The 14,859-nt window shown below is 36.0% G+C and overlaps 1 protein-coding gene across 1 annotated transcript in view; it reads right to left on the bottom strand.

Moving 5' to 3' along the window:
• The window catches only part of nek11 (NIMA-related kinase 11), a 57,748-nt gene extending 55,765 nt beyond the window's left edge, over positions 1-1,983 (bottom strand). The window contains exons 1-2 of the mRNA XM_084725764.1: positions 1,733-1,983; positions 227-400 (exon numbers count right to left, since the gene is read on the bottom strand). Of these exons, the coding sequence (XP_084581890.1) occupies positions 227-387 (161 nt within the window). The 5' untranslated portion in view covers positions 388-400; positions 1,733-1,983. The remainder of the gene's footprint in view (positions 1-226; positions 401-1,732) is intronic.
• Positions 1,984-14,859: the final 12,876 nt, after the last annotated feature.

Raw genomic sequence — 14,859 nt, forward strand, 5'->3', positions numbered from 1 at the left:
ATACAAAAGTCACACAATAACACAAAAAAACTAACCAATAGACTACCATGATTTAACGGCATTCTATATGTTCTGCAAAGTAAAATTACTGATTTTGTGAATGCAGTTTGGTTGGCTTGGAGAGAGTGATATTTGGTTAATATGATGTTTTTAGTATGAGAGGTTATAAAGTTTCAAACGACAAAAACAGACATCAGAAAATAGGACACAGTGTTGAAGTACTCACAGCTCTTCTCCATCTGCAGCTTTACTGTCCTGAACCAGATAAACTGAACCAAAACTTCCCCGGCCCAGACTCCGCAGGATGCTGTATCTCTTAGCAACCAGACCACTGCTGCTGCCAGGGGGTGGAGCCTGGCCTGACTCCACCTCCTGAAACCTGAGCATCCTGTCAGCTCACCTGAGGAACAAAGACAGGTTCAGTGAGAACAGACTGAGAAAGAGACACAGGTGACTGTACTGCCACTACTGTTAATAATAATAACATTACTGTTTCATTTAAATTGTTTAATTTTATTTAAATTTTAAATGTAGGTTTTATTTTAAAGTTTATTGTTTGTTTGCTAATTGGAATCTGTAACTGAGGGAAAATCTAAAACAAATAAACAAAACAAAAAACAAATCAACTACATGTGGAAATAAAAATAGGAATAAATAAAGGAATAAAATAAAAAATGTTTTAAAATAATAAGGATTTTCTTTTTTCACATTTATTTGCTTATTTATATATATCTATATATATATATATATATATATATATATATATATATATATATATATATATTTATATATTTTTAAAAGTTTTTTTTTTCTGCATGTGGATTGCTTTTTTCCCATAAGTGTAGAATTTATTAACCTGTTTAGATCTATTTATTTAATATAATGTTGTTTATTATTTTCATCTCTTTATTTTGTGTTAATGATTTCCCTGTTGTTTTTGCTCTCGTGATAAGGCCTAGCTGTCAATCAACTGGCTTTGTGCACACTGAACAGTTCATTCCTGTTCATTCGAGCAAAAGCAAAATAAGGGGAAAAACCTACATAATAGAGAAATTTAAATTTAAATAACACAGTATAATATATTAATAAATATATACAGAAATAAATGTGAAACTTACATGCTTATATTATTTTTTTCTTTAAACTACATTTTCATGTTTTTATTTACTTATTTATTCTTTAATATATTCCTCTTTATATTTCCACATTTAAGAGTAAAGATATATAAGTATTTATATGTATTAAATATGTGTTTGAATGTTATTCCACGATCTAATCAACTGTCTATGATGTTTATTTTCAAAAAGCAGAATAAGGAAAAATAAAGAGATAAAAATAAGTAACTGACATTATATGATTTGTTATGATTTTTGTTCCACTATCGACTCAACTCTTATTTTGAAGGTCTGACCGGATTCTACATGTTTCTATTTCCGGGATACTAGAGACTATTTTTAAAATGATTTTTCTGAGTTCGGTCGTTGATTAAAGTGAGAGTAGAAGGAGGTCACCTGATCATACCGGTTACCGGCTGTTTATCAGCTGTTTGTGTCCGTTAATCAGCTTGATGTTCGCGGTTTGACTCGTTTATATAGTGACGTCACAAAGAGACGAAAAGTCTCTCAAAATAACAGACGAAGAAGAAGAGCTTCAGAGGCCGCAGCTTCGTCTCGGTTCGGTTCGGTTCAGTAAACATGTGAGAACGTGTGTGTGTGTTTGTTGTGTTGTTTACCTGCTGCAGGCTGGATAGACGACTTCCGTGTTTGGTCCCGTTTCCATGGAGACTGAAGAGAACGCGCATACACACAATTAAAGGCACATTTCCTGATTTCACGTCAGACTTCACTGTAAAAATAACAAATTAAGGTATTTCAGAACGTTTACTCAACATTTAAAGAAGTACTTGTACTTTACTTGAGTATTTTCTCTTCATGTCACTTTTTACTTCCGCTCTGCTTCACCTCAGAGGGAAATATTGGGTGGATTTCGGTCATCTGTAATTTTGCTTTTCGCAGATTTGACTTCTTCTGATATTATATAACCATTCAGATATCAGATCTGCTAATGTTGAAAATTCTTTCTGAATTTGATAATCAGGGACAGGTCACTTTGTAACGTGGGACTCTTAAGCTTAAATGAGATATCTATATCTGTACATTTACTGTAATTTATCATAGAATGACCGCGATATGTCATCAGAAATTAAAGAAACGTGTTAAATTTAAATACTTACCTGACATCAGCGCTACAGCCAGCAGATACATATTTGTAACTGTACCATATGAATGTTGCTGTTGGGTTGTTTTGTCAGAGAAGTTTTATTTTCCTCCAGCAGGTGGCGAAGTTTCCTCACGTCTGACTCCTCTGAGCAGCTGAGAACCCTGCAGAGTCAAACAGCAGGTCTAAATGTCCTGACTCAGACCCGAACAGTCCTCTCTGTCTCAGCGATGGCCATGAAAACGCTCAGGATGGTTTAAACAGTCGCTGGCATTTTGAGCCATTTCTAACCCAAGAATGCTGATTTCTTTAAAAACAAATCGATCAAGAAATGTCCAAATTCACAGCAGCATTGATCAGTCCCTCCGGGATGTTGTAGCAAAATGCCTGATTTTGCAGCAGTTTTTTTTTTTTTTTAATGTGATGCATGTTGCATGTTTTTTCAACAAAATAAGGGGAACAAGTGAAAATTGCAAAAGAAAGTTGTGAATTCATTAAAATGACGGTCTTAAAACCACACTCTGTTCTGAGTGTTTAAATCATCACATCAGAAAGGCTCAGGATTACGTTTTTATCTGGGTCCTTAAGCATTTATTGCGTGGATAACTGGGGTCTTAGCCATTTATTGCACTGATAACTACAAAAACAAAAATCTGCTTTATTTGTAGAAGAAGTAGTTCACCTGGGGGGACAAAATTATAAAATAAAAAGTTTGCTACGTGTCACTGAAAACAAACCATTGAGTTGGTTCATCAGCAACAGTGATTGATCAAATTTACAGAAAAGTTGCAGAGTTTGGACAAAAATTCAAGGTCGTGCAGAATTCATGGGGATTGGTTGAATTTGTGCGAGTTGTGATCACAACATCACAACTTCCTGGAAGGACTGATGTTTCATCAAGTCTATGATTTAGTTTTGGAGCTGCAGCAGCTCAGACCGTACAGACCCGGTGTGGTAATCAAAGTACAGAGTGTGGACTGATGAGACGTCCTGGAGCAAGACACCAAACCCCTGACTCTGGTCTAAAACTTTTACAATCAAAAGTGACATTTTTGGCCAGAAAAAGAAAATCTGCAAGGATTAAATTTTCTCTTTTCCATGCAGACTTTTCTATTTCTTTTGATTTGGCATCCAGAGCAAATATTTTACTCTATAATTTTTTACATACATTTCTGAGTTTCTAAAACTCAGAACACTTAAGTCTGTCTAAATTAGAAAAGTAAAGATCAACAAAAGATCGTTAGTAAAGTTAGTAAAACTTTTTCAAAATTTAAATATTTGAGTCAAATCTCAAAAATCTATTGAAGTACGTTGTCTTGAAATAAAGTTTTTTAAACTTTTTTGTTTTTATGGTGTAAACCTATGATAAATAAAAATTTAAAAACAACTATTCATTTTCATATCTTTTTTTTGAGTTAAAGGGTCTTATTGATTCATCGTTGATTTAAATCTCGTAATTATGATTTCATATCTCATATTTTGAGTAACAAAGCTGAAACAGACTAATATTTCATACAGCTTTGACTTTTAAAAGTTAAAAAAAAATCTCATAATTCTTTGTGTCTCATTATTTTGGCTTTAAAAATGTAATTTTGACTGTTAAATCATAAGATGTGAACTTAAATACTTAAAGGTACAGTGTGTCAGATTAAGGGGAGTTTATTGGCAGAATAAAGCAGAAATATAATATTTGTAAGTGTTTGATTAGTGTATAATCACCTGAAATGAAGAATCTTTGTATTTTCGTTACGTCCTCATACCCTGAAGACACAACAGTTCAGTTGCCAATGACGACACATCAGTTGTTGTTTGAGGTCACATGATGTTTTATATTTCGGTCTGAGCTCTGCTTCACTTCGTTTCAACACCAGAATTTTAAAAATGCTGCCGTGGATGTTTGAGCAGCAGACCGTCAGCAGCAGCTGCTGAGTTCAGGAAATGAAGCAGCCTCCAGAGGCCGCCATGACTCATACGTCCCATCATGCCCTCCGCTCGGTCACCTACACACACACACACACACAGACTTTCTCTGTGCAGAGTGTTTCCTACCAGAGCTGTTGGAGGGTTGTGTCTCATCAGAGCTGCTGCAGTGGATCTTTTATTTTTAACAAAGTCTGACCTGCACTTCAGGATTATTTTCACCACTGACTCATTTATTTAACACGAAGACGTCATCAACTGTTTATTGACTAAACAGAGAAACAGATTCACTTCACAGAAACTGTTTGTGAATATTTTAGTTTTTACTTGATAAACAACTGAATATGATTAAAACTAAGGATTATTTTCATTGTTTTCATTTCATATTCAATTAAAACTAGAAGGACTAGTCAGAACTACTAGAACATCCATAAGTAGTAAGAACAAATTTCCACCTGGAACCATCACAAAAAATAATCACAGCCGATGGGGAAAGAGTACAAAAAAAAAGAGACCTAAATCTATAAAGAAAGCCTTTGCTAATAAACATTTCGTTTAAGTGAAATATTAATTTTCTCATTTTGTGGGGACAGAAAAGTCACTGATATCCAAGAATGACCCAAAAATAAAGAGGACACAGATCTGAATTATGGGATAAATTCACTTCAGTTATGAGCCCTGAAGCCAAAATCTTTCTCCGTATGAAACATCCACAAAACTCTGCTGGATTCTCGTCCTTCCTCTTGTGTCCTTCAAACATCTGTGATAGTAGTTTAAGAATTAAAGACCCACTGAAATTAAACTGTAAAGGAGATTTTCTCTGCATATTTTGTAAGACTTAATATTCAGTCTGTAGACAGAAATGTTATCTGATCAAATCTAGGAGCAGCTGAATGTGGCGTTCCACAGGGATCCATCATAGGACCCCGACTCTTTCTAATATATGAACAGTAAATCATATGAATTATGAGTTTTTCATGTACGCTGATGATTAAACTTTGTAAGCAAGTTGAAAATGAACAAACTGTCACATTTAGTAAAGACTGAGTCTATTTTATCTGCTAAAAATAGTAAAAGTGCTCGACCCTAATTTTTTTTATGTCACCTGCGGTTGAGCTTTGATGAAACACCAAACCACAGTGACCTGTTTCAGGTGAGTTACATGAAACATATGTTCATACGTAAAAATGGGTGTTAAATCTAACATTTTCTAAATTTATTCTAATTGCACTCTGACTCCATTTGACTTTTCAAAAACAGGTGAAATAACTTTTAAATCAGAGGAAACAGCAGAGCAGAGACAATTAATTCAGTAATTTTTTTTTAAGCTACAACAAGGAGATTTTAACTGATTATGAAACAGTCATAATTTAATACATACAGCCGACAAAAAGTTAATGAGACCGTGAAGATCAGATATTTTTATGTAGTTATTGTTAAAATCTGACACCAGGACAGATTCTCCTTCAAATCAGATGAAATGAGTCCGTGTTTTATATTTTCCAGGTTGTACCAGTTAAAAAGAAGAAAGGAGAGATTTTTATTTAGATGATTTTATTTTTCACATTTTATTTTTGGGTAATTATGGAAGAAACAACTGCTTTTGTCCACTGGGGCCTCAAAAATCAACTTCACCTTTGAATTAAACTTTGAAAACTTTTGCTGACCGATAATCTTTAGCTGAGATGATTTTATTTCCTTATTTAAGACTTAAGCTTATCTGAAGTAGAAAAGTAAATTGTCTCAACAAAAGATCAGCAGTTCATAAAACTTTTTCAAAACTTAAGAGCTCAAAAATCTTGAAATTTTGAGTTGTCACCACTTTTTCGAAGACCCACAACAGTGATAAAAGAAAATTTTACAGTAAATATATGATTTCCATATATATATAACGTTAGCAGCTTACGTTAGATCAGGTAAAGACAGAGTTTAATCCGCTCCTCACCGTGCGCTCGTGTTTCACATTTTCAAAAGATGACAAAAAAGACGCCACCATCCAAATTCATGACACACTGAGTAAAACTGGTCTCAGATCCTCCTGCACACCTTCAACACAGAGAGAAATGCAAAGCTTGACAAGCCTGTGGTGCCCTAGTTACGGTTGCTAAGCTATGACTGGACAGTTCCTGTTCCTGCAGGAGGGGCTCCGTAAGATTCCCAAAGACTGTGTTTGTAATTTTCTTCCCCTGATTTCGTGCACATTTGGACATTTGTTGTCTGATGACTGAATCAAATCAAATCGTATTTGACACTGGTTGCATTTAGCACAAATGTAAGCAAAATCTGCATGAGACAGAAATGGTGCAATGAGCCTTTAATTTACAACATGCAACAAATCACAACTTGTAGTTTAAACACACTTTTTTTAAAAATGTAGAAAAACAACACAAGTCATGTGAGCTCTTTGTGATGTGACTTATAATACTGTGGACATCCTTCCATCTAGAACATCTCCTGAAATCACTTCATGTCTCCACCACAAACCTGAAGACACACGTCCGCCTCGTCTTCAGTCTCCTCCTTCACTGGAACCATGACGGCCCGTTAGCTCGCAAACTGCAGGTTAGTGGGCCACTTTAAACAACAACACAACATTAAGGCACTTTGGAGAAAAACCTAAATAAGCTAAACTATCACGGTGTCCGAGTCCACTGGGCTCATCCTGCTTTAAGGACGATTCTGCGTTTTTTTTATTTGTTTTAGCTAATTTGCTAAAAGCGCTGATCCAGAACCATGAGTAGACATTTACGTCAGTCAAGAGATTGGTCAAATTTGATACGGGAAGACCGTTGAAAGTACAAACTCACAGGAGTCAGGTGATCATCTGCATCACTGCCAACTCACCGGGTGGTTCACACTCATCTAAGCAGCTTTTAAAGGCATCAGACAGGTGAGAAGCAGAACGGAGCAGTGTGATTGGCTCTCTGCTGCTCAGCTTTAGATGGAGGTTATTAATCAGTTCACGATGACACTGACTGGTTTAATTAATGCTATGTTTAAAAACATACCTTTGAATAATTAAGGGACTAAATATGACCCCACTGCGCCTTGCACTTTACTTTATGCCAAGGAAATGCACCGTGCACCACACATCTTGATGGTCTTGTACTGGTTTTAATGGAAGAGAACTTTCACTGTCAGAATAAATCAGATTTTTTCACTCTACACCCCATCTGATCTTGAATTTTAAAGTCTAAAGAGTCTCTAAGAACACTGTCCACCATTCAATGAGTTTGTATGTCCAACTTTCTTTGCGTAACAAATTTTCCAGGTTAAATTAATTATCCATCCTAAAATGTAACACATCATATGACGGTCCAGGATCAGGACTTATTAGCCACCAGACAATCAACCAGCAAACTGTGTCTCCCAGTGGACAAACAGCCTTACATCAGGTCACTTTGCATCAGTGAGAACAGCATCATTAAGCATCAGAAAATACATACATGCGGAAATAAATAATGTAAACAGTCTGGTTTTGTCTGGCCTGGAGCCAGAATGAATCTTTGATCAAAGTTTGTGACTAATGTAACATTAACAGTTACAGTTTAGAGTTTTTATGAGCAGCAGGGTTGAAATCTCCTCCTGAAAAACACAAACGGACCAAACTGATGGACAGATTCACTCTGGTTCCACACAAAACTTCCAGGCAGCAATAGAAAACCCAGCTTTAGGGTCCAAAAACAAAGGATGCACCAATAAAAAATATCCAAATTCGATACCAAAACTTGATACTGGGCAGATACTGATGGAAAAACTTGGTATATCAAAAGTTTAACGATAGAAATACAAAATCTTGAAACAAACAGCAAATAGCACGCTGACTAAATCTCAAAGATCTCAATTATTTTGTCGAGTGATCGGCTACTAAACAAGCGCTTCAGGTCCTGACGTTCATTTACATCAGATTGGATCATTTAACTGGTCAGCTAAAATGGTATCAGCAATTAAGACGTTTTATCAGTGCATCTGTAACAGAAATAAAGCTTATATTTCAAACTGGTCCAGAGCAAAAATAAAATACAGTACAGTGAAGCAGCATATACACAGCATATGTGAACATTTTGGACCATCACAGAAACTTAAAAAAAAAAAAAAGAAACAAGATAAGAAAGTGAAATGCAGCAACGTTTTACTCTGTAGAAAACAGCCGTGACGATAAGACGGTGTCGCTCTGTAAAAACCCGACACACTGTGGAATTCAGCCGATCGTCAGAGACACGCGGTGAAATCTTTGGCTGCGCTTCAAGAACGCACGGTGAGACAAACTTTAAGAGACGATTAAGAGCGTTCAGAAAGTTTGCAGGGTGAAGTCGTCTTCACGGGACCCGTTTCCACGAGATACTCAGTCTAATCAGGGTGCGTAACGTCCCACTGCATCGTGACTCGCGTTCCCGCGGGGTTGATTTGTAAAACGGACTGTCGCGATCTGATCCATCGATGCCTCACTGCCCTCTCAGAAAAAGGACCAGTGTGTTGGATTTAATGCCATCTACTGGTGAGGTTGTAGACTGCAACCAACTGAATACCATACGCATCACCCTCCCCTTCCAAGAGTGAAGGAGAACCTCCAGTGGCCACAGAAAGGTCGTATCTAGAGTAGAAATGTCTTCACATGTCGATTCAATTCTGATTCAGAGGGCTATGATCTGATTATAAATCGATGCATCATAATTTTATTTATTTTTTTCTCACTGTTTGACTATTTTCTACTTTTAAAACACAGGGGATTTCACCCCTTCTTGAGAATTGGGACAAATCATGTCCTACCAAAGAAAAAAAAAAGGAAAACTTTAAAAATTATTAATACCAACACTCTAATTACAATTTCTTTCCTTTTCTGGGGTGAAAATGTGTTCTTTAAGGATTTATATATAAATGAAACATATGTAATTCATTTTTTGGTTTGCTTTAATTTTTGTAATTTCTAAACTTTTTATGTATTTTGCATCATTACATCACGTTAATGTTTTAAAAATGTATTTTTCATCTCGTCACATCATTTTTGTTTTTATTTTGTGTTTTTGTTAAAACACCTTTTTCACCTTGTTATGAAATTTTGGGGGTTTTTTGGTATGAAATATATGTAATTTATGAAATGTTTTGTTCTTTTTAATTTCTAAACTTGTCAATTGCTGCTTTAAAGGCAGCATTCTGTGTATATTTTATGCTTTTTCTCAATTCAAGTTTAATGTAAACATATATTTTGCTCGATTTGTGTGTTGTTTTTTATAGCTCACAGAGCTATAAGTTTTCTACAGCTGAGTTTCATGGTATTTGCATTTTTGTTCACCAGATATTCATCTGAAATGCTTCAGAACTTATACGTTGTATTTTCTGACACGTTGCAACCAATAGTAAATTCTAGTGAGCTCACAGTGTGACTGACGTTACCCCGTTAAGGCCTGAAAATACGGACGATCAATAGTTCAATACTTCTTTCTGGAGACATGTTGGAGGACGCGCTCCACACATAACCACATGTATTCACACAGAGCCTACAGGTACACTCACTGATGACAAAGTTTGCCTCATCTTGTGTTTTCATAGAAGCAGAAAGTACAATTTCAGCTTCAGCCGGCTGTTATCACACAGTGTGTTGGGGTTTTAAGGGACGCACCAGAAGTCAGATAATAATCTGTTAATAATCTATTAATGTTTGTCCAGTAAACCTAAACTCCACATGGTCATAGTCAAAGTGAAACATTCGATTTTTAATCAAATTAGTCATAAATCCTTCATTCTGTAATCGGAGCTGCTTCAGAGGAAATGTAAGGACACATTCAGTGCAAAATCTGAAGCATCACACTAAGTTTATTTTTGGCATCTGATCAACAGTAAGGCAGTAATCTGAGGATTAACGTCTCTGACTGAAAGCAGAGTTTAGTTTCACACCATCTAGAGTTTTGTGACGAGAAATGGCAGGAAAGTTTCTCCACTAAATCAAAGAGCCAGAACCCTCCGTCCTCAAGCACCCAGATTTAAACAGCAAGTGTGATTTTTAATTCTACAAACAGGCAGAAGGAAGGTGATTAGTTGAGTTAAACCTCAGTCAGATTTTTTTCTAGAACTTTCCGCAGGTTAGCTACCTGCCATAAAATGAGCTTTGAGCCTGTTCACACCTGGTATTAACCTGCGTCTCAGTGACCTCTTGGTGTCGAATCTCACTTCCCTGATCCATGTGCAAACAGACTTTCACAATTAAATCCTACCGACTAATTAGGCTTGATGAATGATTGAAATACGACATTTTGATTTCCACAGCGAATAAAGCCCATATTATTGTACTGTATGTGTTGTATTATGGTTCTCGTATCGTTCAATTTATTAGCAGTGAATTTATATAAATATATTTTTTTACCCGTTACACGTTACACAAGTTTGATCAATAATCATCAGTAATGTGGATATGATGATTAAATGGGTAAGGGCAAATAACAGAACAGCTGTAACTGTCCAGTCAGTTCAGAGAATGACATCACTGATCACAATATAATGATCCAAAATCAAAGATGAAATCCAGTCTCATGTGGGGCTCGTTAACAAACTATCAAGTATCATCAAGCATCAAAAAATGTCTTGTCATTTTTGATATTGGAAAAAAGTTATGTTCAGGAACCAGGAACCAGTATCGAGGTCAGAGTATCGTACATGAGTATCGCTACACAGGCCTCGTCTGATATCACGATATCAACGTAATATCAGTATACCGCCCACTGCTATGCCGCCAGACGTACGAGTCCATACTTTGCTTACGCGGCGGACGTCCGTTCAGTCGGCGGTCCTTCAAAGCGAACCAGGACACATTCGCATGCACATTACTAAAAGAATGTGGTCACATGCGGCTCAGACCACCTCTGAACGTGGTCTGAACGATCGGATCTCAATGTGTCCTGGGCGCGTTCACACCTGAACTCAGATCTGTCCACCTGTGATCGGATCACCTGAGACACACGTTAACACCAGGTGGAAACAATTTATAAAAACTGAAACACAAACTGTCTGTCGCAGTTTATGACACTTTACTTTTACGGAAAAGTCAAACTAGTAACAACAAGTTAGCTGCTGTTCCAACATAAAGGTATTTTCATTCAAATCAAATGAAGTGAAAGAAACAAAATCAGATTCTGTTGATATCATCAATAATTAATTAATAATTAATCCTGTCACATTCTTGTCACTTTTTCAAATCTTTCCTCAAATAATTATTGTCATTATTATTGACTAATCTGTTAATCAATTAGTTGTGGATGTGGATTAATAATGGTTAAAAGCGTACCAACTGTCAATGACAGTTAATGACTGTTAATGAGGGCTAATAACAGCAATGTTAATGACTGTTAATGACTGTCAACGACCATCAATGACCGTTTATGACGGTTAATAACAGTCGGCGATATCAATGACTGTTGATGACTGTTGTGAATAACTGTTTATAACTGTTAATGACTGTTATTGGCTGTCAATGAATCAGAGAATTTTTATAATTTAAAAAATGACTCAACAGATCAATTATCAAAAAAGCTGGCTATTAAATGATTAATTTAGCAGCTCCAGAAAACATTTAACGTTTCAGGACTCTGGATTTTTGTGTCTAGTATAAAAAGAAAAAAGTATTTTCTGAATTATTTTAGTATGTCTTCAAACGACGACCAGCCTGGTTCTTAGAGGAATGATCATGTGACACTAACATGATCATTTTCTAAACATGGTGAGAAAGTCTTTTCCAGTCTGCAGCAGTAAACTTTAGCACTTTAACGCTTTAATCCAACGTTCAGTCCATCAGAAATGTTTGTAGAACTAAAAGTCAAACTGCATTTTAATCCACTGTTTATGATCACTGGAGTGTTATTCTGAACTTCTGCTGAATGGCACAGATTCTCTGATTGGTCAGAAAACTACAGAGCTGAGGACCATGTGATGTGGAAATCTGTGCACACAGATTAATAAAATGTTAATGATCACTAAATGAAAGCACTGATTAATAATCAAAGTCAGACAAACAGTGAAAACACTAAAGCATGCAGGAATAAAGAAGAGGACAGAGGTGATCTGAGATTTACAGATCCATCTTGTGCTTTTTTAAACAGTGGTTAAACATGCTGTGACTTATTTCTGTTTTCTTTTTAGTGCAACAAAACACATATTTGTAGTGTTTTCACAATTTTTCTGATGTTATTATTAGTCTGTGCTTTCATTTATCTGGTACAACAATTAAATGCTGAATTATTTTAAAGCTTTTTCATTAAATTATACTTTTCATCTGATGCATGTTCCAGAAATTGAGTTTCAAAATGTGAGCCTATGCAAATGTTTCTTTTTAACTGTGCATACAATGTTCATCCATTTTAACTGATTCTTAAGTACATTATTTAATTAATCCAGGTGTATGTTATACAGTGATTCAGTATATTAATCCATGTGAACATTTACTGATCTGTGTGTAGGTTTGATTCATCAGTGTAGTGACTCCTGCACAGGTTTCATAATCCACAGACATGGTTCATTAAACTTTTTGTCATTTTATTAACCTGTGTGTAGATTTTATTTATCAGAATAGATGTTTTATAAACTGATGCACAGATTTAATCATCTGTACGCATGTGTGAACATTTTCTTACTTCTAATCTGTGCGTGTTTCATTACTCCACATATTAATATAAATCTGTACATACAGTCTGTATGATAACTTAAACTTTTATTTTTATGTTGTTTATTCTTTGCTTAATTTTCGTTCCTTTATTAATCGGTACACTTGTTTTATTTATATGTTTATTTATCTGTGCAAACAGATTTCCACAGCTGTCTTTTTTTTTGGCATCATGTAAAGGTGTTACTGGTGTGCTTTCTGAGTGCATGAAATTCAGAATTTCATTTCAAATGTTTAACAGTTTGTTGTTTAAAAGCACCAAGGACAGTCGCACAGCTCCTGTCTGTGAGACAAACTGGACTACATGTTGTTTGAGACTGAACTGATGGCTACTGAAGGCAACAACAAACTGAACCCACTGTTCACTAAACTCACTGACTGTGGGAGGTTAATGTGATGCTTCATGGGAGTTACTGCCCCACACAGATGAGGGATGATTTGGTTCACTTTAGTGAAAGTTAATGGTAATTTCACCATTAATATTTTAAATCAATGGCACAGTATTTTCCACACAGCAGTAAACTGACTGAAGGATATCGCTGGAGTTTGTCTGTACTTTTGTTATGGTCAAACCTCACATGCAGATTTAAACCAACACGTTCGTCCGTCTCTCTGTACGGTCTGACTTCCTGTCTGTGGCTCACATATAGCTTCATTTATTGAATTGAATATGTCCTCCTGCAATTTCCGGGCCGCAATATTTGCAGGAATTTGTTTGGCACAGATTCCTTCCTTTAAAATTAGAATAATGTAAAAATTGTAATTCCCCCTGATATGTGCCAAAGTGATGACACTAAGATATACATATTTTTAAAATCATTCAGCCCTTGTTTCATTTTATTTTTGAAAGATTCAGTAATTTCCTAAAACAGTTACTCACTGCAGCTTCTATCAAACAAACAGGAGGATTTGTAAGCAGGCAGTTGTTAGGGACTATTTTCAGCGGCGGATTAATCCACATTTGGTGCTCCGTTGACTATTTCAGGTATAGTTGTCAGCAGATTCGCTGTTGGTTTGGTCCTGCATGTGGGGATATGCTGACAGTAACAAAAACCCAGAGTATCCCCTAGGGGTGTCACAATTTCAATTCTAAAATCGAAAACAGATTAAAAGTATTTTTTTCTCTCCACCCCCCGACCGTCTACTTCCTTATGTCCACTGCATGTGTGGGGTAAAAAAAAAAAACATTTAAGAGACAACAGCGTAGCTGGCCAATTCTTTGACTGAGCCTCGCTGTCCATCGTTGCTACGGTTACCTAGCAGCTAGCGCAGTGTTTACATTTATCTGTGATAAGCAGCAGTTTATACAGCAGCATATAATTTTGCAGAAGTTATATCACACGAGACACCATGTAGCTTATCTTTTTAAAAACTAGTTTGAAAATGTAAATGACAGCTGTCAGAGTGTAAAACCAATAACCCGTTGATCTTTGCTTGTAAAAACTCCTACTGTCAGTGCTGAAAAATTTTGTGTTCAAATCGCAAAGTGAATCAAATCCAAAGTCAAATCGGATCCTGGATTTTGAGAATCGTGACACCCCTATTATCACCAGACTTCTCGATTCATCACAGAGACACGCAACAGTTCTTCTTGTCTTTTTGTTTGTTTTCATTGTTAGCATGCTAATGTTTCCTGTTTCAATCTACATAGAGTTTTAGCATGCTATTGTTTTTTTTAGCACACGTAAGTATTAGCCCCTGAGTTACATTTTAGCATGCTAACAAAGTCATTAGCATGCAAGTTGTTTTATGTGAAATATTAGCTTGTTAATGTTTGTTAGCACACTAGAATGAGGAGAATATCTGCACACTAATATTTTAGTATGCTAGCAAACATTAGCATAGCAGGCTAAAAGGGCTAAACTGTGCATCATTTCATCGCTGGGCTTTTAAGAAAAGTGATTTTTAAAAAGAGTTGAAGACATCCGTGGTCCTGACTGCTTTGACTGAGCTTGAGGAATTTTAAAAGTAGAATAAAAAAACGTTGGAATGGATGAGACAAATCGAGCAAATCAAGCTGCAGGTCCTGTAAACCACCGAGGAAATGCAACAAAGAGATGTGTGACTGTGGC

This window comes from Lutjanus erythropterus, chromosome 9 (assembly GCF_056507025.1).
Source record: "Lutjanus erythropterus isolate fLutEry1 chromosome 9, fLutEry1.hap2, whole genome shotgun sequence".
Taxonomy (NCBI): Eukaryota; Metazoa; Chordata; class Actinopteri; order Lutjaniformes; family Lutjanidae; genus Lutjanus; species Lutjanus erythropterus.